Source organism: Thalia democratica, chromosome 5, assembly GCF_965202585.1.
Source record: "Thalia democratica chromosome 5, ktThaDemo2.hap1.1, whole genome shotgun sequence".
In the NCBI taxonomy this organism is placed as follows: Eukaryota; Metazoa; Chordata; class Thaliacea; order Salpida; family Salpidae; genus Thalia; species Thalia democratica.
This window is the reverse complement of record NC_139169.1, coordinates 58037559-58061505: the sequence shown is the minus strand read 5'-3', so window position 1 is coordinate 58061505 and position 23947 is coordinate 58037559. Positions and strand designations below refer to the sequence as shown.

The following is a 23947-nucleotide window of genomic DNA, read 5'->3' as shown; positions in this document are numbered from 1 at the left end:
ACAAACATTCATTTACTAAGATAATAAACAAACTTGTAAGTAAATTTATAATATTATAATAAATCACAAAAAAAAAAACTTTTGATTTATAATGTGACTTTGTATTTGCTTTTTTTTTTTTAAATTTTGGCCATCTAGGATAGACACTTTCGACTAATTAAATAAAGGTGAAAAAGTTAAGTTTTTCGATATTTAAACTATTAAAGCTCAAAAAATTTATAACAACCTGAGGTACAAAATAACCTTTCGGTCATTGAATTATGCACCAGATGCTTAAACGAACTATGTTGAGCTAAGAAAAAATAGTTTTTTAAAAGTTCAAAGCTTCAATTTAAAACTAGGAAAAACTCACAAATAAGACTTAACAAGCTAAACAAACAAACTATAAATGCATGTAAAACTGTTTAAGTTTTGGACCTACTGACTACAATGGAAACATCAAACACAGAAAATCTACCTTTTAGCTTAATTGGTGCTTTTTGAATATTTTTTTCTTAAAGTCTTAGTTTCAACTAAACTTTTTCTCTAAATGTTATAACGACAAGCTTGTGGAAGTACAGACTGAAAACAAGGGTTTTCAATACCATTCAAACAATAAGACGGAACAAGTTGTGGCACTAATGTAGCTCAGTTTAAACAAACTGACAGAAAGAAAACTTTATTCTAAATTTAAAGAAATTAAGTTTCATGTTTTTCTATGAAGAAAGATTTTTTTTTTCAAACTACCAAGTGTTACACAAGAAAATTTCGATAAACGAAAGAATTTAAATCAAAACGTTCAATTCAGCAGCTAGAAGCTTATCATAGTTTAAAAACGCTATTGAGGTAGATTAAACATTATAACCTATGTTGTAATTAAAAAAAACAGATAAACTAAAATTTAGAATCATATATCTATTTTTTGTTTAAAAAACTCATAATTAGTTTAATTATAAAATTTCTGTTAACAGCTCATTGAAAGAATTTTTGCTAGAATTTAATAACAACTAATTATCTTTTTCTTTTTTGCGTTTTGTCTATAATATAATAGTTCATCATTAAGCCTTTTTATTTTTTCTTATTTTTATAAAAATACTACTAGCGTTTTATAGGAGCAATTGATTAGTTAGATACAGATCTTAATTTTTTTTTGTCAATTTAGATAAGCTTACTAGGATAAAAGATTAATTACGGTGAGAAACTAACAGCTTTAATCTGAAACTGATTTTTTTTCGCAAAATGTTTTCTTATTTAAAATAAGCGTTGCAGTCTGCAACTTAAAATCTTTTTGTAAAGCTTTCAAAAAAAGTTTTTAGTTTATTTTAAGTCAAGTTTTACAACTATGAATAATAACGCTTTTTAAGTTATTTCTAATACTAAAATGAAGTTAAATACTTTATATTTTTAGTAAAACGGCTGTTTCGCTCTAGTGTACACTCTTTAACTACCTTAAAATAGTATTTAAATTGATTAAAAACAAATTTTCTGAGAAAACAGGATGTTTTCTGTGCCAAGAACTTTTTATTATTGTTTTATAAGTTCAAGTATGTAAAAATGCTTAATATTTAATTAAAGACCATAGATTTTCAATAATTTCAGTAATCTCAAGACCTTTTAGCTCAAGATTGCAGTAGAATATTTTACGAAAAAATATTATGTTCTTTAGTTAAGAACTTTTTATAACTCTTGTTAACAAGTTCAAGTATGAAAAAATATTTAAAAAGTACAAGACCTTAAAAACATAAAGATATTGTGCTTTTTACTCGCTTTGAGTGACTTTCAAGTAAAAAAATATTTCGTTTCTTAAACGAAACGAGTTTTTATCACATGAAAGAATAAACAATTTTTTACTTTATGACTTTATATGCTAATTTCAAATGTAGGCATATTATTGTTTTTATTTTTTTGCGAGAATTTTAAACAACGTAATAAAATTACATAAGTTATTGACCTTCAGTTTTTTAAGTGTTTCAAGTTTTAGTCTGCTTACAAAAATCAAAAACGAAACTTTATGTGATATTTTGTGTCGAAACTTTTAGCTTAGGCTTATTGTCTTGTATTTTTTTATCGAAAAGCCCTTTTTAAATTTTTGGTCAAATTATATTATACAAAATGATTTTTCTGATGTGAAAACTTTCTGAGCTTTCTTCGTTGTTTTTTTTTCAAAAAATTCACTATTCTACGAATATTTGTGGCATTTTTAAGTTGTCCAAGTGAAAAAAAAAGAGAGGTTGGGAACACTAAAAACACGCATTTAATTTGTATTTTGACAAACTGCTTACATAAACTTTAGGTTATCAGGTGTATTTAAGAAACTTCTTAGGCTTAAATAAATTGTGAGAAGAAAACATTTGTGGTTTTTTAAGCTTTTTCTGTTTAGCTTTTGAAAATTTAAAAGTAATTAACGAGAAAGTAAAGGTTAGCACTAAAACAACTTCTGTGTTTATATGCTATTTATTACTTACAACAATAAGGATGAATAGATACAAAATATACTAAATACGATTAAAACCAATTTTATGAAAGTTGTTTTGTATTAAACAAATTATCTTCAGACATATTCTTTAATTTAAGCAGCTTTTAAGATTATTCGTACATTGTTAAGCTTTAAGCTTTATACTACTTACTTTTATTAATTTAATTTGTAGCAGTTCATACTGCGACGTCAATCATTAAGTAGGTCTTTTGTTCCAAGTTTATAGCTTATTGTCTATCATTTTTATACTGTTATAAGTAACGTTTTTCATTATACTTATTTTATGTTATTTATTGTAAACACACTTAAATTTAACAAAAGGTAAGGAAAGTTATTCTGAGTATATAAGCGTATGATTTTTTTTCAACCTTGAAAACTATAAAAACTCGAAGATGAAAGTTTTATTTTTTCTTTTAATAGTTCGTTATTTATTTTATTTATTTAGTTAGTAACTTAAAACGAATATAACTTTGTAATATAACTTTTAGATATTCTAATAATTAAAAATTTTCAATTTTAATATTTTTAAAAGAAAAGTTATACACTAATATTGAGAGTTTTGTACAAGTTTTACTTATAAATATGTTTCCTACAACATTTTTTGTGTGTTATAACTGACACTTTATATAAATGTTAAGTAAGTAAACTATAAATAAGAAGTATATAAGTAGTTTTTACGTGTTGAATGTTTTATTAAGTTATTGATAAGTGTTGCTGAGCAGCATCATAAAAGTTTCAAATTTACAACTTAACTAAACAATTTTAGGTCATATCAGCCTTTTGTAGCCTTGCAAGTGCAAAAGTAGGTAAGTCAAACTCTTTGTCATTAAGTATTAACTTAAATATATTAACAATAAGTTTAATAAAATTATGATAGTGTAAAGGTTTTAAATTTAGTCTAATAAATAAATTGTCATTATAGTCTTTAGCATTCATATTTAAATATCAGTAACATGGTTTAGCACATCTCTTTTGTTAGACAAAAAATATTGACTTTTACCTGGGCTGAAGTTTATAAAGCGAAATTTTTGAATAGGTAATATTGAAGTATTTATCGGCAAAAGACGGCGTGCGATATATATTTTAACTAAAAATAGTTCTTTGAAACTGCTTTTTTTTTTATCGATGCTTTTTTTATCGAAATGTTGATACTCGTTCAACGCCTCATAAAGTGTGCTTTCTTTTTACAAGTATGAATTACTCATTATCTTCATGCAACATGTAAATCGTAAAACTTCAAGTAGGAGGTTTTTAAAAACACTGTTGAGTACTTAGTATTTCTCCAATTTGAAATACACTTTTTAATGCTGTATGATCATCCCCATATAATGTTTGTTTGTATACCTTAATTTAGAAAAAAAAAAAGTTAAGTATTAAACGCCTTGCTCTTAACCTATTGCAATCTTTTTTTATTGCAAGTCATAGATTGAAAAATATTTTTTACAAGCTCAGACAGCTACTAAGTTTCTCCGCTAAACTGATTATCAAACTGCGGTTCTGTAATAAAAAAATTATAAATAAAATAAAAAAATGCAAAAAACTATTAAAATATAGTTAAATTAAAAAGTGTATTTGTAAAAAAACACGCTGTATAATTTTTTGTATAAAAACTATTGATTGTTATATATCAACGATTACTGCAGAATTGTACGACGTCAGAATTACCACACCGAATCACAACTTGTGCTTGTTTCCGCAAGGAATGTGGGGCAAACACTACCAGTACTGCATAGTGGACGGCAGTCGAGCGGGAGACTACGAATACGACGGGGCGACCGGCTGGAAACCCTGGTGCAAGACTTCCGGGGGGCAGTTGGGGATACTGCTACCGTTTGTTTTTGATTGAAAACTTTCAAGTGTTACTTTTTTGCTACTTTTGTAACGAAAAGAACTTGTGTTTTAACTTGTAAGCGCTTGTAAAAAGTCGGTGCAAACTGTATAAAAAGTGTGTATGCTTTAAAATTAAAAGAAAAACACCTTAAACTATCAACTTAGTACAAAAACAACTTTGTACTTGATTTTCAACGACAACATTAAAGTTTAACTAAGAATTGCTTTAGTACTCCAAAAGTCGCTTTAAATTTTCACTAGCACTTTTGTAAACAAATTAAACAACTTGAACCAACCTCTAGAGCACGAATGGATGGCGAGGTTCACTGACAGCGTGGTGTCGAGGCGGACCAACGACCACGCGCCCAAGCTCTACCACTTCAGGCACGACTACAGGTACCTGCAGAAAAACTGGTACAACGCTGACGAGATGTGCGCCTGGCAGCTGGCCACCTTCAAGACCATGTTCAAAGTTGTCGAGAGCAGTGAGAGCAGCACCGGGTGGGAAGTGAGTTTTTTGTTTTTAATAGTTTATCGAAAAAGTGTTTTTGATGGTTTGGAAAACTATTTTAACTAATAATTGTTTCTTTGATTATAGTACATGTATATAATAAGATGCCATCTCCCCATATAGTGTTTGTATATCTTAATCTAGATAAGATTATTCTTAAATGTTAAAGTTGGTACCTAACGTAAGTTATGTATTTATAAAACTAATAAAAACTCCCACTAAAAGGTCGTGGTGCCAGAAGTATACAGCCAAGGAACCAAGTCAATTGAGAGAAAAATATACGAAGAATCTATGGAAAACTTAAGGTGATTTGTAAAAACTAACTCTGATTAAATGTGAAACTGTATTAGGTTTTGTATAAAGTATATTTATAAAATTTATAGTTTTTTGTTTCAAAAATGATATAAAAAAACTGTTTTATGCTAATCTATTGCAAAAACTAAGCCAAGCTGTAAAGCATAGCAAGTTTATGAAAATAAATATCTTCTTTTTCTACTCCAGTAAATGTAGCTCTAACTTTTTTTTTTTTTAGCAAAAATTTCAAAACTGTCCTGAAAAGGCACATCCAGCTTTTTAAATTTTACAATAATTGAAAAGTAGATAAGCTGGAAGTATTATTTTCAAGTAAATTGACACTTTTTCTGCAGAGAAATATTTGCTCCCCTCAAAGGAAGAAGCGACATGACCGACTGGTGGATTAAGGACGTGGTCGGCAACAACAGGGACTACTGCCTGTCCTACAACAGGAAGTACCACGCGGTTACTGCAGGAAGGTGCAGTTTGCCGTACAAGTACGCAACAATGTGCGAACTAAGAATTTGATTTGTTGTAGTGAAAGTAGATGTGTTGAGTTACACCTAATTTGAACATTTTTTATTGTGCTTAATATTTGATAGCGTTTGTATTTTGTTGAATATTATAAACTGATTGGTTGTACAAAAATCATATATTTTTCATAAATTTTATTCAAATTTTATCGACTTTATACTTTTCTTTATAATTTTCCCGAATATTTATTTTAATAATTTTATTAGCAGCATACTTTTTTGTAGTGGACAAAAATAAATACTTTCAGTTTGCTAATAAAACCCTAGTATAAATATGTGAAAATGAGATAAGCTTCTACATTTGTCTACTCAACTATTTTTTTTACTATCTAACAAATGACTTATTATTACTTTTTGTGATGTATTACATTTCTTTTAATTAGAGTAGTATTAAGCTTATGTGTATATCAAACTAAATTTTTAAAACATCTATAAATAATTAAAAAATAGTCTTCAATGACGAACATTTACTGAAAACGTAAAGAACAACAAAACAACATCAATAATAATTTTCTTTTAACTAATTCTGTCGATTGCAAATATAAAATAAAGGTTTCAGCTATTGTAAGTTAAAGTATTTTCTCAATAAATTTCTTAAACTACAAAATCAATATCTGAAGTTAGTATTTCAACAACACTGGGTGTAAGTGTTTAGAATGCATGGAACGCGTAATAAAACCTAAGTTTAGGTGTATAATAAGTATTTTTAATGCGTGTTTTAGATAGGAGTATTTTTTATGAAAGTTAGCACTTCAAAGCTACATTAAGCTAATCTCTTTAAAGCCGAGAAACGTATTTGTTAATCTTAAAAATTAACATTGTCAGGTGACAACAATTTACATATTATTTGTTGGCTGTTAAAAGTTTTTATCACCTTAATTTTACCTGATTAAGACATTCTTGTTTTATAAACCACCTCACATACATTTAAAACTTAAAGCAGTTTAGTATAAACTTTTGTAAAAAACATTTCAGAGATGAATTAATCAATGCTTTTTAATTTGCACAATAAGTACTAATAAACGTTACTAAAGCGGACAATAGTTAAAGACTTTTTACAATACTTATAAAAAACTACTTTAGTTGAAACGTAAACAAGTTAAATAAATAAACAAGTTTCCTAACTTTTAATAATTTTAGTTAAAATCAAACTTGAATTATAACTAACTACTTTTAATGTAGTTAAGTTTAAAATTACTTATACCAACAGTCTTTATCTTTTATACTTTATCAAATAAAGGCAAAATCGAAGAAAAATAACTAGTTCATACATATTTTATTATTTGAGACAGGGTTCTATTGACATTGATCCTGGCTAGGTTGTCGCAAGTACTATTAAGTTTTAATTACATTTAGACTACTGCTAAAGTTTAAGTTAATAAAAGAGAATTCCTTTTATAAACGTCAATTACAAAGTCTTTGATAATAATAGTTTATTGAACAAAAAGCGAAAAAAAAAAAAAAAATTTCTGCTCAAAAATGTTTTGGTTCAATGACCTGGATAGCAAAAAGACCTCTCGGTCATCGAGTTGCATACCCAAACTTAATCAATATTATAATGAGCTAAAAATGAAAAAAATGAAAAATTTAAACTCTAAAACGAAAAGCTCTATAAAAAGAGACTCTATTAAACTTTACAACATTAAATATTTTTCTTAAGAAAAATAAATAGAAAAAAAAAAGAATTTTCCAAAAAATTAAAGAATTTTTACACACTCATATATCTAACACTATATACACATAGATATATATCTAACTTTACGTTAAAAGGTTAAGTTTTTATCTGAAATTTCAATTTTAAAATTAATCCAGAACTTTGCAAATAAATTACCCTGTTATATAATTTAAAAAGAAAAAAAAAAAATATATATTAAGTTATTTCCTTTTTTTATGTGTGTTTAAGAATTTCGACTCTACTACCAACTTATTTTAACCTATCAAAAAGTAAGCAACAGTAAAATATAACTATAACATTGAAGAAAAAATAAATAAAAATAACGTAAAACTGCAATATTCAAACAAAGTAAAATAAAGCTGTATCCATAAAAAAATTGCTTAAACTAGATAAAAAGTATAGAATAAATATATCATTTTAATTAAGTATTTTGTGCTAAAAAGGTTTTTTTTTTCTTTTGATAATTTAAGTTGAAAATAAAAATATTTCACATTTGAATAGCTACATAAACTATTGTAAAATTTTTTTTTTATAGAATATTAAAGAAGTGATTTTTACAATAACTGAACTTAACTTTTATAAATAAAAACATGAAGATACGTTACAAAAAAAAAAAAAAACAATAATAATTTTAACAACAATGATATAGTTTCTTCTAAAATCTTAAATAGTTAAATTACATTAATTTTCCATGACTGTTACATATCTTTTTAGATTTGTTAAAGCACTGACGAGGTCTTTGAACGAAACTTAGTTTGTAAAATAAATTCATTATTTCTTCTCCAGTAGTTAAGATCTCTTTATTTGTTTTCATAAAACCAAAACATATAATAGTTAAATTACTAACAAAATAAACGCTATGATAAAAATTAAAAATATCTTAGCTAGTTTTGTTAACTTCTAAGAAAAAATGTTTTTAGTAAATGTTCTGAATAGTGAGGTTCTTTTGCTGTTTGCTTACGTTGTATATCCTGTTATAGTTATATCTATAGATCAGGGTTTCCAAAAGTGGGTTATGACAGATACTCAGCGGCCCTGAGCAGCAATGGGGGGTCAGGTGTAGTTAAGGAGCCACAGGGGGCCATTAGGTTATAATTTGAAGATTACACTAGATGTTATGGAGTTGTTGATGGAGAGGAAAAAAAGTCTTAGGGTGCTTCTATTGGTAGTCTTTTGAGTAATCTTGTTGAAGGGGGCCATAGCTTTTTTGATTTCTTTAAAGGAGGTTATATGAAAAAAAGTTTGTAAGACCCTGCTTTAGATTTATATTTACAATGATAAACAACTTAAAACAAGTCAACAGGCCTTAATTATTGTTTTATGTAGTATTTATTTTATAGATTCTAAACAATTTATTTTTTTTATTTCGTTTTAAATAAATAGTAAACAAAAAAATAAATAAAAAATGGGTGGGGATTTTTCGCGGTCGGGAATTGTAAGTATACCAGGTTTACTAAACCCGTTTAGATTTCAGGAAAAATAGCGCTAATTTATAATATATTTTCATATAGTTACCAGCAAAGGCGTCGCGTGGTCTTTTTGTTAGGGGGTGCTGCAGATTGACAATGTCAATTTAAAATTTTCCTAGTTTGAAATATCTAGATTAAAATCATAAAAGTAAAATGAAAAAACAGAAAAATTTTCAGAAAAAAAGTTTAATACTTTTGTTTAATTAAATAATAAATAAAATATAAAAAAACATATATCTCATACCTTTATATATCATCACCCTTTCCTAACAACTATAGCTACTTTTTTTATTATTTATATCCATGTAAGTTTCTGTATTTGAACAGTTATAAACTTACTAACTTAAATTTAAGACATGTCTAACTAGTAATAAAAAACAAAACATGCAACTAACTTAAAAAACAAAGTTTCCCCTGCTCGAGTTGTTCCTGCTTAAGTTTTTCCTGCTCGAGTTGTTCCTGCTTTAGTTGCTCCTGCTTAATTGTTCCTGCTCAAGTTGTTCCAGATCGTGTTTTTCATGCTCGAGTTGTTCCTGCTCGAGTTGTTCCTCCTTAGTTTTCCTGATTCGAGTGGTTCCTGTTTGAGTTTACCTGCTTGAACTGCTCCTGCTTGAGTATTCCCTCCTCGAGTTTCTTATGTCGAGTTCAACTTGTCGTATTGTTCTCGCATTGTAGTAAATTTTAAACAACAATCATGATTTAATTCACACGGTGCTGAAAGTTCATGCAGCTCCAGGATTTAACTTTTCAATACTTTTTGTATTGAAAATTTATAAACATTTTAGATGCAGCTGACACAGATTGAGTTTGCAGCTCCAATTTTACGAACATTTTGAACATCAAATATAACATTAGAAAAAAAATAATTTAGCAGGGAAGTTAACGACGTTCATGTACACATTTGGCTGTATTTTTTGTACAACTCCATAATATCACAACTTTCTTTTTTTTTTATGGTAATATAGTTTTTTTGATATCATCTTAAAGCTCAATTCCTTAACTTTAAAATAAAGTTACTTTGACGTAGTTTCGGGTTGTACAGCTGAAGCAGGGGCCCAATTAAAGCAGCATGTTTAAAGGCTTAAACTCTAAAATCAAAAAAAAAAAAAACACAACTTTTAATTTTTTTAGGTGGAGCTACAGCTCCAGCGTTCCACCCCACGCGACGACCCTGGTTACCAGTAATATTTAAAAACTATTTATACACTACAAAAATTAACTGTATAGTTAAAACTCAAATGCAACTTTTACATTAGATAACTGAAATTTAAAAAACGCGCTATTGGTAAATTATATAATTTAAAGTTCGAAATATTAAACTTAGATATATTGTTTAATGTTTTAAACTATACAGAGCATTTTTTTAAGCAAAGATTCAAAAAGTCTTTTATATTAGTTTTTTGTATTAAGAAAATTGTTTTACATGCAAACAAAGTATTTTCAGCAATTGACAATCATATTACAACAACATAAATTTAAAAAAACAAGCAATTATAAAATATAAAGATTATTATAACAGATTTTTCACGAGTTTATATCAACATTTAGTGCAAACTTTCATAAATCTGCTGCAAATAATTTCTTATTTGAGAAATTGAAACATAATACTTTAAATTAACCATAAATATAAAGTAATATCACAAAAAATCAATTATTTTTTGTAAATACCCTCTAAGAAAAAGTTAAGGTTCATTAAAGTTTTAAATTGAATAATTTTAAAATACTTGAGTCAGTGATTAATGTACTTATTGTATAAGTTTGAAATAATTACTCTACTAAAGGTTTGGTTTATAACATCTTAATTATTAGTCTTTATATACAGCTATGCAAGTATAAATCAATGTCTACAATGGCTTTCAAACTAACAAATTTTGATATAAAGATAGTTTTGTAAATTAAAAACGGTTTGTCTATATCAAATAGTATACTTTAAATACTTAAGCTTATTGTATACTATATTTAATAATGTTGTTCAACTTTTATAAGCTTTTTTTAATTAAATAAAAAAAGAGGTTTTATTTTCTAAATTCTGATTTCCGTGCTTGGCTGTTTAAAAAATATTTAATAGAAACGAGCACATAAAATGGCTTGCACTGATATAAATCTGATATGAAAATATTTTATTAAAATGATCACAGCAAAAAAAATAAATTATTTAATTAAATTAGTTAGACTCCCTTATTTCATTTAATTTTTGTTTTATTGTATTGATAAGTTTTTATTCGCTACAAAAACTTATTAAACTTTTTTTTTTATTTACCACAGCTTAGCTATTAGCTTAAATACATAAAACAAACAAAAAAATTAATCAGTTGAAAAAAAAGTTAACTGTATACAACACTCTTAAAACATTTTGCAAAAAATCACTTTACCTTATTTAATTTTTGTTCTAAAACATTTCAATTTCAAACCAATAAATTGATAAACTCAACGTTATTATTAACGTTTAGTGCTTTGAAAATAATAATTCAACAATCATATATCAAAGATCGTTTATCTAAGTTTATGTTTATTATAGCGGTTGAGCATAAAAAAGCAAGAAAAAAATTGAATATTTAAAACTACTATCAATGATAATTAACAAGATAATGTTTTTAGTTAGTATAAAAAAATATTAATAGTTAACTGGTTTTGCTAGTTATAGGATTTCATTTTTACAACTTTTAATTGCAAAAAGTAAGTTGTTTAAAGCTTTAAAGTACTAACTAAGCCATAAATATATATAAACACATAATTAAAAGGATTTTTTAAACATTTTAAGAACCTAAGTAAAACAAAAATTAATATACCATTTTACATATCTAAAAACAATCTACAAAAATATATAATACCATCTGAAAATAAATTAAACCAGCGAAAACTCTAAAAACTTTACATCTTGTAACCAGGCATTGCACATTCGTTCAAATAAAAAAAAATCCCCCGAATCAAAACTGCAGCATGTAAATGAAATTGGAGGAGGCAGGGTTCTGGGCGTGGGAGGGAAGGTTGGGCAGGATGCGGACCGGAACGTCCCACGCGAACACCTCCGTGTCGAACCCGGTCGGCCCCTGCCAGAAACCGTCCCCGTTGCCATGGGGCTGGTTGGGGAGGGGAGTGGTGACGTGGGAGAGCAATGACGTCATCACGGTGAACTCGAAGTGAATTTTCCATTTGAGGCAAACTGTATATTTTGAATTTTAGTGGTTTTCGTGCATTAAATACTTAATTAATTAATTGGTTTAATAAAATAGTTCAGTGAAAAAAAACTGATCATAGTATAAACACTATATAGTTTAACTTTGAATATAATTTGATTAATATTTTATATTAGACAGCAAAATTAAATTTTTTCACTTAGTTATAAGAACTAGTAATAAATACCAAGCGTTTTTTTAATGTGTAAATTCATGCTACCTTTTCACCTTGAAATATTAATTTAAAACAAGTAAAGCTTTATTGTAGGCTCATCTTAGCTGGTTTAATATATAATATTAGTATGGCCAAATGTATTATATTTAAAGCTATTTTTAATTAGTTTTTAAAATCAAAAACAGCTGGTATGAAAAACAATAGTTTTAACCTAAGTAAGAACAAACTTTGTCAAACGCAATATTCAAAATTTTACAGGTAACTGAATTGTCATAAATAAGGAAAATATGTAATTATTTTACACAATTTTAAGTATGTAAAATTGAAACTGTAAATCTGTTTGTTTTACAAACTTTTCTTAAACAATTTTACTAACAATTCAGCCTTTTGTTGAACTTCATTGCAATTTAAAAATAAAGAAAGAAAGTTATAGAACTTCTGCTAAACACATTTTTTAAAGTTTTATTACAAAATGTAAGTACGAATTCATTTTGAAACTGATTAAATCAACAAAGTATGGTTAAATTTAAGACTCCTTAGCTTGACTCATTTTTTAATCTAAACTGATATTGGAAAAAAAAGTTTTGCTTAAACAAACTTTCAATATTGTGTAAAAAATAACCTAAACTTAAAACATCTGTATTTGTTGACTTTTTATCGAAGTAATTTATAATTTAATTGTAAATATAACCATATTTTTCATTTATAAACTTTATTCAGGTATATAACCACAATTGTTAAAATTTTAGGCTATCTTTTATCTTTATGTTTATTTAGTTTTAATATTTGTGTCCTTTTACTGTTTTACTCTATTTTTGACTACAGTGAACATAAGTAATGATTTCAAAATGTTAACTAGTTCAACTTCGAAAAAATAAAAAGTTGCTTACGAAATAGTTTAAAAATCACCCAAGTTATAAACAATACAAAAAAAAAACGGAACAAAAAGAAAAACAAACTATTTAAAAAGATTGAGTGTTACTATTAATCATTTATAAGGACCAAGTTATTCAGTCTAGTTTTGTATAAAAAATAGAGTTTTAACTAATAAATAGTTAGTTACTGTATATTTTATACAACTTTAAAAGCATGGTTTATAGTACGAATGTAGTTTTATTGTAGAAAAAATTGATTGTATTTGCAATACAATGGTACATTGAAAATATAATAACATTACTCGTTGAATAAGTTTATAAACAGATCTTTCAAAATCAAATACATAATTTATGGGACTATTAAAAATAAAAAGTTTTTCAATTATTAGATTACTAATTACCTACTGTTGATAAAACATGTTTTTTTACTGACATTTATTTGTTTTAACCTACTGAAAACGTAAGAAAATACTGCAATTTGTAACAACCGACTTCAAACGTTCGACGTTTAAACAAACTTAAACTTTTATTCTAGTGGTTAAAATTACAACTTAGTTGTATTTAAAATTTTACTTAATAATTGGAATTTAAATATACACATTAGAGTTTTGTAAAAAACTAACTGATATCGGTGAGGCAGTTCGGAGTCACGTGCAGAGGCACCGGCACAAGAACGTGCGTTTTCTTCGTGAACAGGCAGAACTCGTTGAACTTCGAGTATGAGTTCACCATGTTCGCTTGCGTCCGGAACTTCCTGTACTCCTCGCTCACTATCTCCTCGCTTCGGAGGCAGCAGGTGTACTGTGGAAATTTTTGTTAAATACACAAAAAATTCATATGCAGTTGGTTGACCAACCTCTACACACGAGATGTCGGAATCGGAAAAATCAAAGTGGCCTATGAAGTTGTCGCCTATTTTCGCAGAGTTCTTCGCAAGCGTGAAAACTCCTATTTTCTCTCCGTTTTTGTTCTTTATTTGAACTTTTTCTGTTTAAAGTATTTTAATAACGGCTAAAATATATTTAAAATCTTATTAGATAATTTCACAGTTGTACAAAAAATTAGTAGAGAAACAAACGTTTAATACTGAAAAGTTGTGATGTACTTACTTTATGCATTTTATAACAAAACATAAAATCTTATGTAGGTCATAGTAAAAAGTAACGCTACCGTCCAAAAAAAATTTTGCACTATACTCATTAAGAAGCACAAAACTAACTGAACGATTTTCTTGAAGTGAGCTCGTCAAGCTGGTCTCGGGCGATTTCCTTTAAATCGAGTTTGGTAGCCGGATTATCGAGAAAGGGATTTGACGGCATGCTGGGCACTGAAGACTGGTTCATCAGGTAATCGGACAGCCCTGTTATGAATTTTTACAATAGCCATAAAAGGGTCACTTTTTTAAAATAAGTCTTTTTTTTATATCAAAACTCAAACTACCAGTTATTTTTAATGCTTTATTTATTTTTTTGTTTTTAAGCTTTTAAGATATGAGAAATCAAAATAAGAGAATATAAAGGTTCTTTACATTGGCCAGAACTATAAAAGGCGAAAACTGAAAACTTTCTTAAAAATTGATTTCTTTCTCTAGTTTTTAAACAATCTATTCAGACTTTTTCAGTCTAATCTTTGTAAAATTGTGACAAGTTGCAAACACAAAACTTTTTTATTTGCTGAATAAAAACATCTAATTTATTTTAAAAAATCTTAAGATTGATTTAAACATAAAGTTTTGATCATACCACTTTGATCATCAGACCACAAGCTTTCGGTAAACTGAGACACGGGTTTCGTTCAGTGACGTCTACTGAAGCTTGTAGTCTGATGATCGAATTGGTAAGATCAAAACTTTATGTTAACTTGAGCTTGTCTCAACGCACATGTAAGTCCAGGATTAGGCTCTAGTAGACTTTTGTCAACTTTTTCTTTGACTATTTTGAATTATATTAGAATTGTCTTGCTTAAGAAGTGAAAATTGCTAATCTAAGTTTTAAAATATTAATCAAAAAAAAAAGTTTGATATTTTTCAGATAATAATAACATACCGGTTCGAGCTTTAAACATGTGTTTTTTATTGTCGTTTACCAACTTAGATGAGCTATGCTATTGTTTTTTAAAATTACTGAGCTTAATAATATACTATAACATGTTTGAAAATTTATTTAATTTTTTAGTTTCCACTATTAAGCATGAACATTTAGTTTAAGTTTTTTTAAAGTCTAATAAAAACTTTATTAGAATAAAAGAATTTAAAGGTACAAAACTGTATACTAATGTATTGGTTAATTTTTGATTCATACAAGGGTCTAACGTTTTAAAACTCTAATATGACCTTTTATTTCTAAATTAGTAAAACTTTACTAAAATTTTCATCCATGACTAAAGGTTTTAGCTGTTTTTAAAAAAAGGTTTAAATTTTTTTAACCTAGAAACTTCTAACAAATAATACTCTAATGAAAATTTAAGAGTATTAACGAATTTAAAATTTAGCTAAAAAAAATAGGTTAGTTATTAACTCTGAAAAAATGTGCTCATGTTTATTTTAGGATACTTTTTTAAGCTTTTTTTTTGGGGTAACTAAAACAGAAAACAACATTCAAACACTTTAAGATAAGCAATAAATTGATTCAGTAGTTATTTTTAGTTAGTATTTTCATACCATTTAAAAAAAAATCTGATTAAATCTTAATTTTGTTTTTGATTTGTTGAATGAGATTTCACTAACAGTTTTTTTTGACAATACCACTTCTATTCTGAAACTAAATCAACACTAATAGTGAAAAAAAAAGATTTATACAAATTATATTTTAAAGCATTATAACCTTAATTTCAATTACTAAACTGACCATACAAAACAAGTACGCGGAAGGGAATGCGAAGAAGTTGGATCTTCTTTCCCACTCGCTGAGTGCCAATCGTCAACTTGTAAGAGTATCTGCACGATCTTCCTCTGTAGGAAGGAGGTATGTCACTCGGAAGCGTTTCACTGAAGTCGTCTGGAAAATCAATAGAAAAATTTTAACAAGTTAGTGTGATTTAGGTCCGATGTTGACACCCTTTTATGATATACCTTTCACTAGAAAAAAACACTTTAGGAGCAAACGTAATTTAAAAAGATTATATTTAAAGACCTAATCAAATACGTGAGTTTTATTAAATGTGTATTAAAATGAATATAAATAGGAAGCACAGTTTACTTGCAAGCAAAAAAGAGCCTGTTTGTAAGGTAAACTTAAATTTCTACACTAACTATTTGTAACTAAAACTCACATATCAGTCAGAAATTTTGAAGAATACTTCTTTCCTAATTGTGTTTAGTCTATTTATTATTAATGAACTTCTTCAAAGATAAACTTGATATAATGAGCTACATAAATCTATAAATTATTTGGCAGCAGTTTATTTCCCTTAATTTCTTAGAAAATTGCAACAGTTTGAATTTTAATCACTAAGCTAAACTTTTCCTATCTTTAACTCTCATACATATACACTTTTTAAAACTAAATTTTAATTGCTAACTTATGAAATTTTCAACAGATTGCAAAAAGTACAAAACTTACGCAGCATAGATTGCCCAGGCAGCAGTTGGCAGTCGCAGAACAAAACTTTCACCGGAGACTGGTAAACACAAAATCCCTGTTCCTCCTGCTCAGGCACAAAAGATGTTCCTTTTAATATATGGACTTTAAAGTTTTGTCAAAAAACAGAAATATTTCAAAATGTAAATTTCTGTTCATTTGTTTATTTTTAAAGGTTACATGACAATTCAATTTCTGAGAGTTTAAATTCTGACAACTAAAATTCTTACAGGGTTCGTGCGCAAATTTTTTTTCATTTAGCCTGACTGAGACCAATTTAGCCTGACATCTTTTCAAAGTAAAGCAAATACCGTTTAGAAGTCATTTTAGGTATTGGGGGGTCTTGATTAGTACTATTGTAGTCTCAGACTTCAACCAGCTTTATCTCAAAAATATTTTGAGCTTTAAAAGTCTGCAAAAAGCAACTCATAGCTTAGTTACAACTCACTAAAATAAGACTAAATTTTCAAAAAGGTGATTGACCCTTCCCCTATGTCCTTAACATAACAAATCCAGTGATAAGTTTTAAAATAAGTGTTATATCTAATCTATTAATAGTGTAAAAATTTAATATATATTACTAAACACAATTGTTCAATTTAATTAAGCACTAAGTAAAAACAGTATAACCAGAAGATTTATAATAAAACAGCGTGCATTGTCGTGTTTTATTAGAGTTTAAAATGAAACGCTCACACGGATATTAAAATAAGTAAAAAATGTTTGTTATAGTATTTTGACTAATACTTAAAATTGATATATAATTATAAATCCTAAACTCTAAATACAGTAACCTCTTGGATCTTTACGCACTCGTGACGTTACGCACTCTCGTTTAGTTACGCGTTTCAGAGTTCTTTAAAATTCAGAAAATAAAAATTTTAATTTTTTTCAATATTGCACAAATTAGGTTTAATGTATATTTTAAAATTAAAATATGTTTTTGAATGCTAACACACCTCTCTATATCTTTAGACTTTGTAACTTTATGTTCCGTGACTAATTGATAAACATTTAGTTATACCTCAGTATATCAGAAATTTTGTTAACAATAAGAGATTAAATCAAAATTCTGAAATAAACATGACTGTGTTTAATAATGAAAGTATAATGAAATAATGAAAGTTTAAAACACAAAGAAATAATACATCAGTCTTGCCCTATATATTAATAAAAACCATTTTATAGTTGTAAAGAAATGCTTAATTATAAATTGAATTTGCTAAGTAGAATAGAATATAAATGTAACATATAAATAAAGATAAAGATAATTTCTACTTATTATTAAAATAGTAAAATTATTTCTACTCGTATTATTATTTTATAGAAATTCAAATCCTTTTTTTTTTATATGTATAGTTTTATCTGTTGTTTTCATATTCATAAATAAAGTAAACAAATAGTTAAAAGTGGGAAAGTGCCCAGTCTGTTTTTATAAGAAGCAATATTAAAAAACAGCTATTATAGTAAGTATTTTTGGTACCTCTTGTTTCTTTACGATCTCTCATATCTTTACGCACTTTTTCTGTGGACAAAATGTGCGTAAATAAGCAAGAGGTTACTGTAAATACAGTGATTGTTGATGTCATATCAGATTTAAAAAGCTTACACTTAAATTGAAAAAAAAACTTTTAATATTTTGTTCTTGTAAAGAAAAATTAATTGTACCTAAAATTTGTACTCCCACAAACTTAATACTTATATCTTAAAGCTAGGTTTTAGTTTTATGAATGTCTCTAATAACTTTAAACAAACAGTAAAATATATGAATAAACTGCTAAGAATTTAATCTAAAAAGTATTTGGTATAAAGCCTTTAATTTAGAAACTAAAACAGTTTAAACTAAGCTATGAAATACATGGGAACGGGTCACTTTTGCACGAGCGTCACTTTTGCACGAGCGTCACTTTTGCACGAGGGGACACTTTTGCACGAGGGTCACTTTTGCACGAAGGGTCACTTTTGCACGAGGGGACACTTTTGCACGGCGACTCTTTTGCACGAGCGTCACTTTAGCACGAGGGGACACTTTTGCACGGCGTCACTTTTGCACGCAGGGTCACTTTTGCACGAGGGGACACTTTTGCACGGCGACTCTTTTGCACGCAGGGTCACTTTTGCACGAGGGGACACTTTTGCACGGCGACTCTTTTGCACGGAGGGTCACTTTTGCACGAGGTGACACTTTTGCATGGCGACATTTTTATTTTTAATTATTTTTTTTCTTACTTAAATAATATTCGCTTTTAAACTTAAGTTGTTTTGAATACATAAAATGTGGTAGTTTTTTTTATGAAAATTTAATGCAAAGACTTTGTTTGAAGTTTTACGTAGAACAATATAATAACGTACCACAGTTCATTAATTTATATTTTTTAGCTTATATTAAATAAACTAGATGAATACACATTTTTAATTTTAAATAAAAACAGTTTTGAATATATTAAATGAAAATAGTGTGAATTTTTTTACTTTTCAAACAGGAAAATAAACTTAATTTAGTAAGGCTTTAGTACATTTGAGTATTATTTTTTACTTGTTTTCTCTTAATGTTATAATTAGCATTATATAGTTTTTGAACAAATATTTTAAATTTATTGTAATTTTAAACAATAGTTAAATTAAAAACAAAGATTTAGTTAGTTTTTGAAGATTAAAGGTATTTAAGATTTTACTTGTTGTTTATTTTTATTTTTTAATTTAGCGTGAGAATAAAAAAAGCAATAAAATAGCGCATTTTCCATGGTTTAAACTTAGATTATTTCATAACAATAATGTTGCATGATCATGATAAGCCAATGAGAGAGTAACATTTGGAAGTTTAAACTTATGTTCATCAAAAATATCAAGAGATGCTTACACCAGCATTCCATGATCATGAAATAAACCGATGAGAGCCTAACGTTAATGTCCTTGGAGCGTTAGGTTTCTATTTTTGTCAATGCATTTAATTACTTGATGTTGATCGTTCTACATCAAATCGTAAATCAATATAAGTTTGTGGTTAAAATTTTGCTTTTTATTTGACCTATAAACTTTATATCAAATAATGATTTTATATTTGTTATAATAAATAAACTATATGTGTTATTTTATCTTTTATTTATGTGTCTTCCAGTTTAATTGGTCTAGGTTTTGATGCCTAGGTTCATCATATAAACAATAAACTTGTAACCGTATAGTAAAATATATAAAAAGGCATAGTTTTTTATTAATATGTTAAAATTCAAATTAAACTAGAACAACTTACTTACATTTAAAATATATTTTATCCTGGTTTCTATATAAATTAACTTTATTGTCCCTGGTATGAATCTTTTATAAATAATCTTTTTTTATCTTTTCGTTAGTTTGTTTCTAACAGTAACTTTTACTGTTTAAAATTTTAGGCCTTTCATTTTTTGTCTTTAGTATAGGTATATTATAACATTTTAGTTTTCAGTTTCTTTTTTATGTTACAGACTTGGTAGTAGCTAAAAAAACTTTTAATCGGCCTGCATGCAAAATTGATTTTCCGTGCAAAAAAGTCATCGAGCCAAAATGTCGCTGTGCAAAAATTTCATCGTAAAAATGTGACATTGTGCAACAATGCAGCCGTAAAAAATTGTCATCATCAAAAAATTTCGCCGTGCAAAAGTGTTTCCTCGTGCAAAAGTGACCCTCCGTGCAAAAGTGTCCCCTCGTGCAAAAGTGACCCTGCGTGCAAAAGTGACGCCGTGCAAAAGTGTCCCCTCGTGCTAAAGTGACGCTCGTGCAAAAGAGTCACCGTGCAAAAGTGTCCCCTCGTGCAAAAGTGACCCTTCGTGCAAAAGTGTCCCTCGTGCATAAGTGTCCTCTCGTGCAAAAGTGACGCTCGTGCAAAAGTGACACCCACCCGAAATACATAGCTGATATAAAAGAATTTAATGTTTAAACTGTATTTTTTTATGAATTTTCATAATTATGACGTATAAAATTTACTCAAAATAAAAAAAATAAAGATTCTTAAAATTTTTCTAGAGATTCAACAAAAGGTTTTAAGCATTTATTTTTACAAATACTGACTGACTTTGTCATTAATAACATAATTTTATTTAAAAATAAATTCACATTTCAATTTAATCTTAAAAAGATTTCTCTTTTTTTTAATCAAAAATTTTGAAGCATTTGAACTGAGAAAAACTTAGATTCTCAAATTTTAAATAAAAACACTGATTTAGCCTGACTTAGTCTGACACGCACGAACCCTGTGCTTATAATATTTTTCAAAACGCCGCAACTCGAAAAGTAATGTATATTTGAAAAAAATTAAAAATGTATAGGTCTAATTAATAACTTTGAACACTATTTTGTTTTTGCACAAAACTTTTATTAAACGAGTATTTTGAAAATTACTAAATAATACTACATATCAAAAACCGTTTTAAACATATATACAAAAAAAAAAAAAAAATTTAAAGAAATAGGTGTTGGTAGGTAATAACTAGAACTCCATACTCATTTTACATTTTTTTCAAATACATAATACTTTTTGAGTAATGGCCCTTTGAAAAAAATTTTAAGAACTTGAATTGTCAGAGTTTGAATAGTCGTGCACCCAATCTTAAAATACCTTCTCAGTTTTTTTTTCTCTTTTAGAAAACCTTTCTGTGCAAAGTAGATATTGGATATACTTATTGCTTAAAAAAATATTACAAACAGTAAGCTTTTTACAAATTAAAACATTATAGTCGTAGAAAATCATATACATAAACGTTAAAGTAAAATACAGTTAAATAACATATCTTTAATTTATAATTAAATATACTTATATGTCTAAAAACAGGTGTTAGATAAATACATTATTTGAACAGCTTTTTTCCGGTGCATAAATTACTAAAAATATATAACAGAATGCATTTCATTATCTTTAAATTTATTTAAGTACTTTCAAGTAGGACTCGTCAGAAATTGTTTCCTACTGGATTGGAATGAATACAAATTGAAATAAAATTATACTGCAGTTTAAAGTTTTAAGATATAAAATGACTTAATAATCAAATGTTAAAAATTAAATAAGTGCTAATGCTAAACAAATTTTGTATACTAATAAAACTCCGTAGAATTAAAACAATCTAAATAAAGAAGCGATAAAAATTTTAAATTAAAATCTTATATAAATCCTTATATTAGTAAAATTAAAGTAATTAGTTTCTTGTTAAACTTTATTTTTAAGCATAGTTTTAATTTAAAATTTTCATTGCTTCTTTATTTAGATTGTTTTAATTCTACTGAGTTTTATTAGTATACCAAATTTGTTTAGCATTAGCACTTATTTAATTTTTAACATTTGATTATTACATCATTTTATATCTTAAAACTTTAAACTGCAGTATAATTTTATTTCAATTTGTATTTATTCCAATCCAGTAGGAAACAATTTCTGACAAGTCCTACTTGAAAGTACTTAAATAAATTTAAAGATAATGAAATGCATTCTGTTATATATTTTTAATAAATACATTAAAAAAACAGCTTATGTTGCATAATACTTGATACTACTTTGGTTTGTCACAGATCACCTATCTCATAAACATTAAATACTTTTTTGTTATAAATTTTACACATTTTTCAATTACAAACTACTTTATATATAAAACTTAAGTAATTAGTGTAGACACACAACACAGGGTTGTACACAAAAACTTATAATTTTAGACTGTCATCTCTCAATTTAGTTATATAAATCACCTATCTCATAAATAAAATTTAAGTTTTAACTTTTCACTTATTTTTATTATTATTTTTTTTTTTTGCTATCACTATTACCCCTAACCCTTACCCTTGGTTGGTGATTTTTTTATTTTATTGATTTACTTTTTATTAACTTTTTTCTTTCAAATTTTTTAATTTATAATTTTATTTTTTCTATAACTGTTACCCCTAACCGTTACCCACCATCTGTAAAAAATTTTTATAATTTTTTTTATTAATTTTTAATTTTTTCATTTTCTATTTAACTATTTATATTTTTTTAACTGATGTGCAAAAATGACCATTTGTGCAAAAATGTCTTTGTGCATATTTGACCCGTTCCCAAATAAAGTATGAAAAAGAAAATTATGCAGTCAATTTCGGCAAGTGTAAAATGAATGTTGATGGCTATTGCACATAAATTAAATTTAAAAGTATAAATGACCACTTGTAGTGAAAATCAGCTATAATTTAGGTTACTTAAAGTTTTATGAGAACTTTTCAGTTAGTTTAAATAACGCTTTAGCTTACTTGAAATTATAAAACAGTATAAGTAAAACTTAAAAATGATTTAGTAGTTTTTTAAAGGTTAATTTAAATTTTCAAAATTATGATAATATTCTACTAAATTATCAAATAATAAAAAAATTAACCTGAAACAATATTATCATTGTGGTTAGATTGAGAAATGTTAATTCTTGTTTCATTTATGTGGCAAAAACAATGAATTTGGGCAGAGACCAAGGCAATTGTACTTTCACTCTCCCTTATAAGTTTATTAAAACATATAAAAATGAAGTACATAAAAACTTGTTTTAATAATAAAAAATAAAAACTATTACAAAGTAACAATTATCTAAAAAAATTATTTGATAAAAATTTTCGACTAAATTATTTAATTTGTATTTGTAAAGACAGTATATTTTAATTTTCTAAGCAAAAATGCTATTTCCATGATAGTTATCTAGTATATCAAGGTTTAATTATAAAAGCTTTTTAAGACTAGTTGCTATTTGTTTTAAAGAAACACTTAAATATAATAACTACATTAAAAGTACCAACTTTTTATTGCAAAAAAAAAAAGAAAGTAATTTTTTTATTGTCTTGAATTGAATACAGAAAATTTGTAAATGAAATAAAATTAGGCATTATTTATGTTTTAGCTTTTTTATATGCATTTTAAGTTTTTGAGTTAAATGTACTTTAAACTTAGTTAAACGTTAAACTACGTTAAACTTTAGTACTTACAAATTACTTTGAGATGATCCATCTGCTACATTGGTGAACTTCAATGTGCAATGGATTGTTTCAGCAGATAAATAAACTTGACCATTGTTTAACTTTGCTGCAACTTCAAACATGCTAACTTGGATAATGTTTAAGTAAGCTAAATATTAACATCAGCTAAAAAACAGCATTCAGTTAGATCGTAAGTTTAAATAATATTGGGACTTTTGAAAAGTGCTGAAAAATATAGCTAAGACATTTAGTATTTATTTTTTAGCTAGCAAAATTAATTTGTGACATTAAGTTTTCAGAAGTTAGTTAATAACAAACAAACTAGAAAGCAGGTAAATCTACAATTTAGAAAAAAATAAATTCAGAACAGAAAGAGACAAATTATTAACAAAAAAAAAACTCAACAAAAATTCCCAACTTTAATT

General features: G+C 26.8%; 1 protein-coding gene across 1 annotated transcript; it reads right to left on the bottom strand.

Annotated features, from left to right (window-relative positions):
* Nucleotides 1–11293: 11293 nt before the first annotated feature.
* LOC145835795 (RAB6A-GEF complex partner protein 2-like) lies at nt 11294–23683 on the bottom strand. The gene is made up of 8 exons (XM_082943515.1): nt 23532–23683; nt 22937–23049; nt 16554–16661; nt 15840–15989; nt 14213–14353; nt 13850–13980; nt 13617–13794; nt 11294–11930 (listed from the first exon to the last, which is right to left on the bottom strand). The coding sequence occupies exons 1-8, from the start codon at nt 23642–23644 to the stop codon at nt 11695–11697; spliced, it is 1170 nt and encodes a 389-aa protein (XP_082799641.1). The 5' UTR covers nt 23645–23683; the 3' UTR covers nt 11294–11694.
* Between the last annotated feature and the right edge of the window lie 264 nt (nt 23684–23947).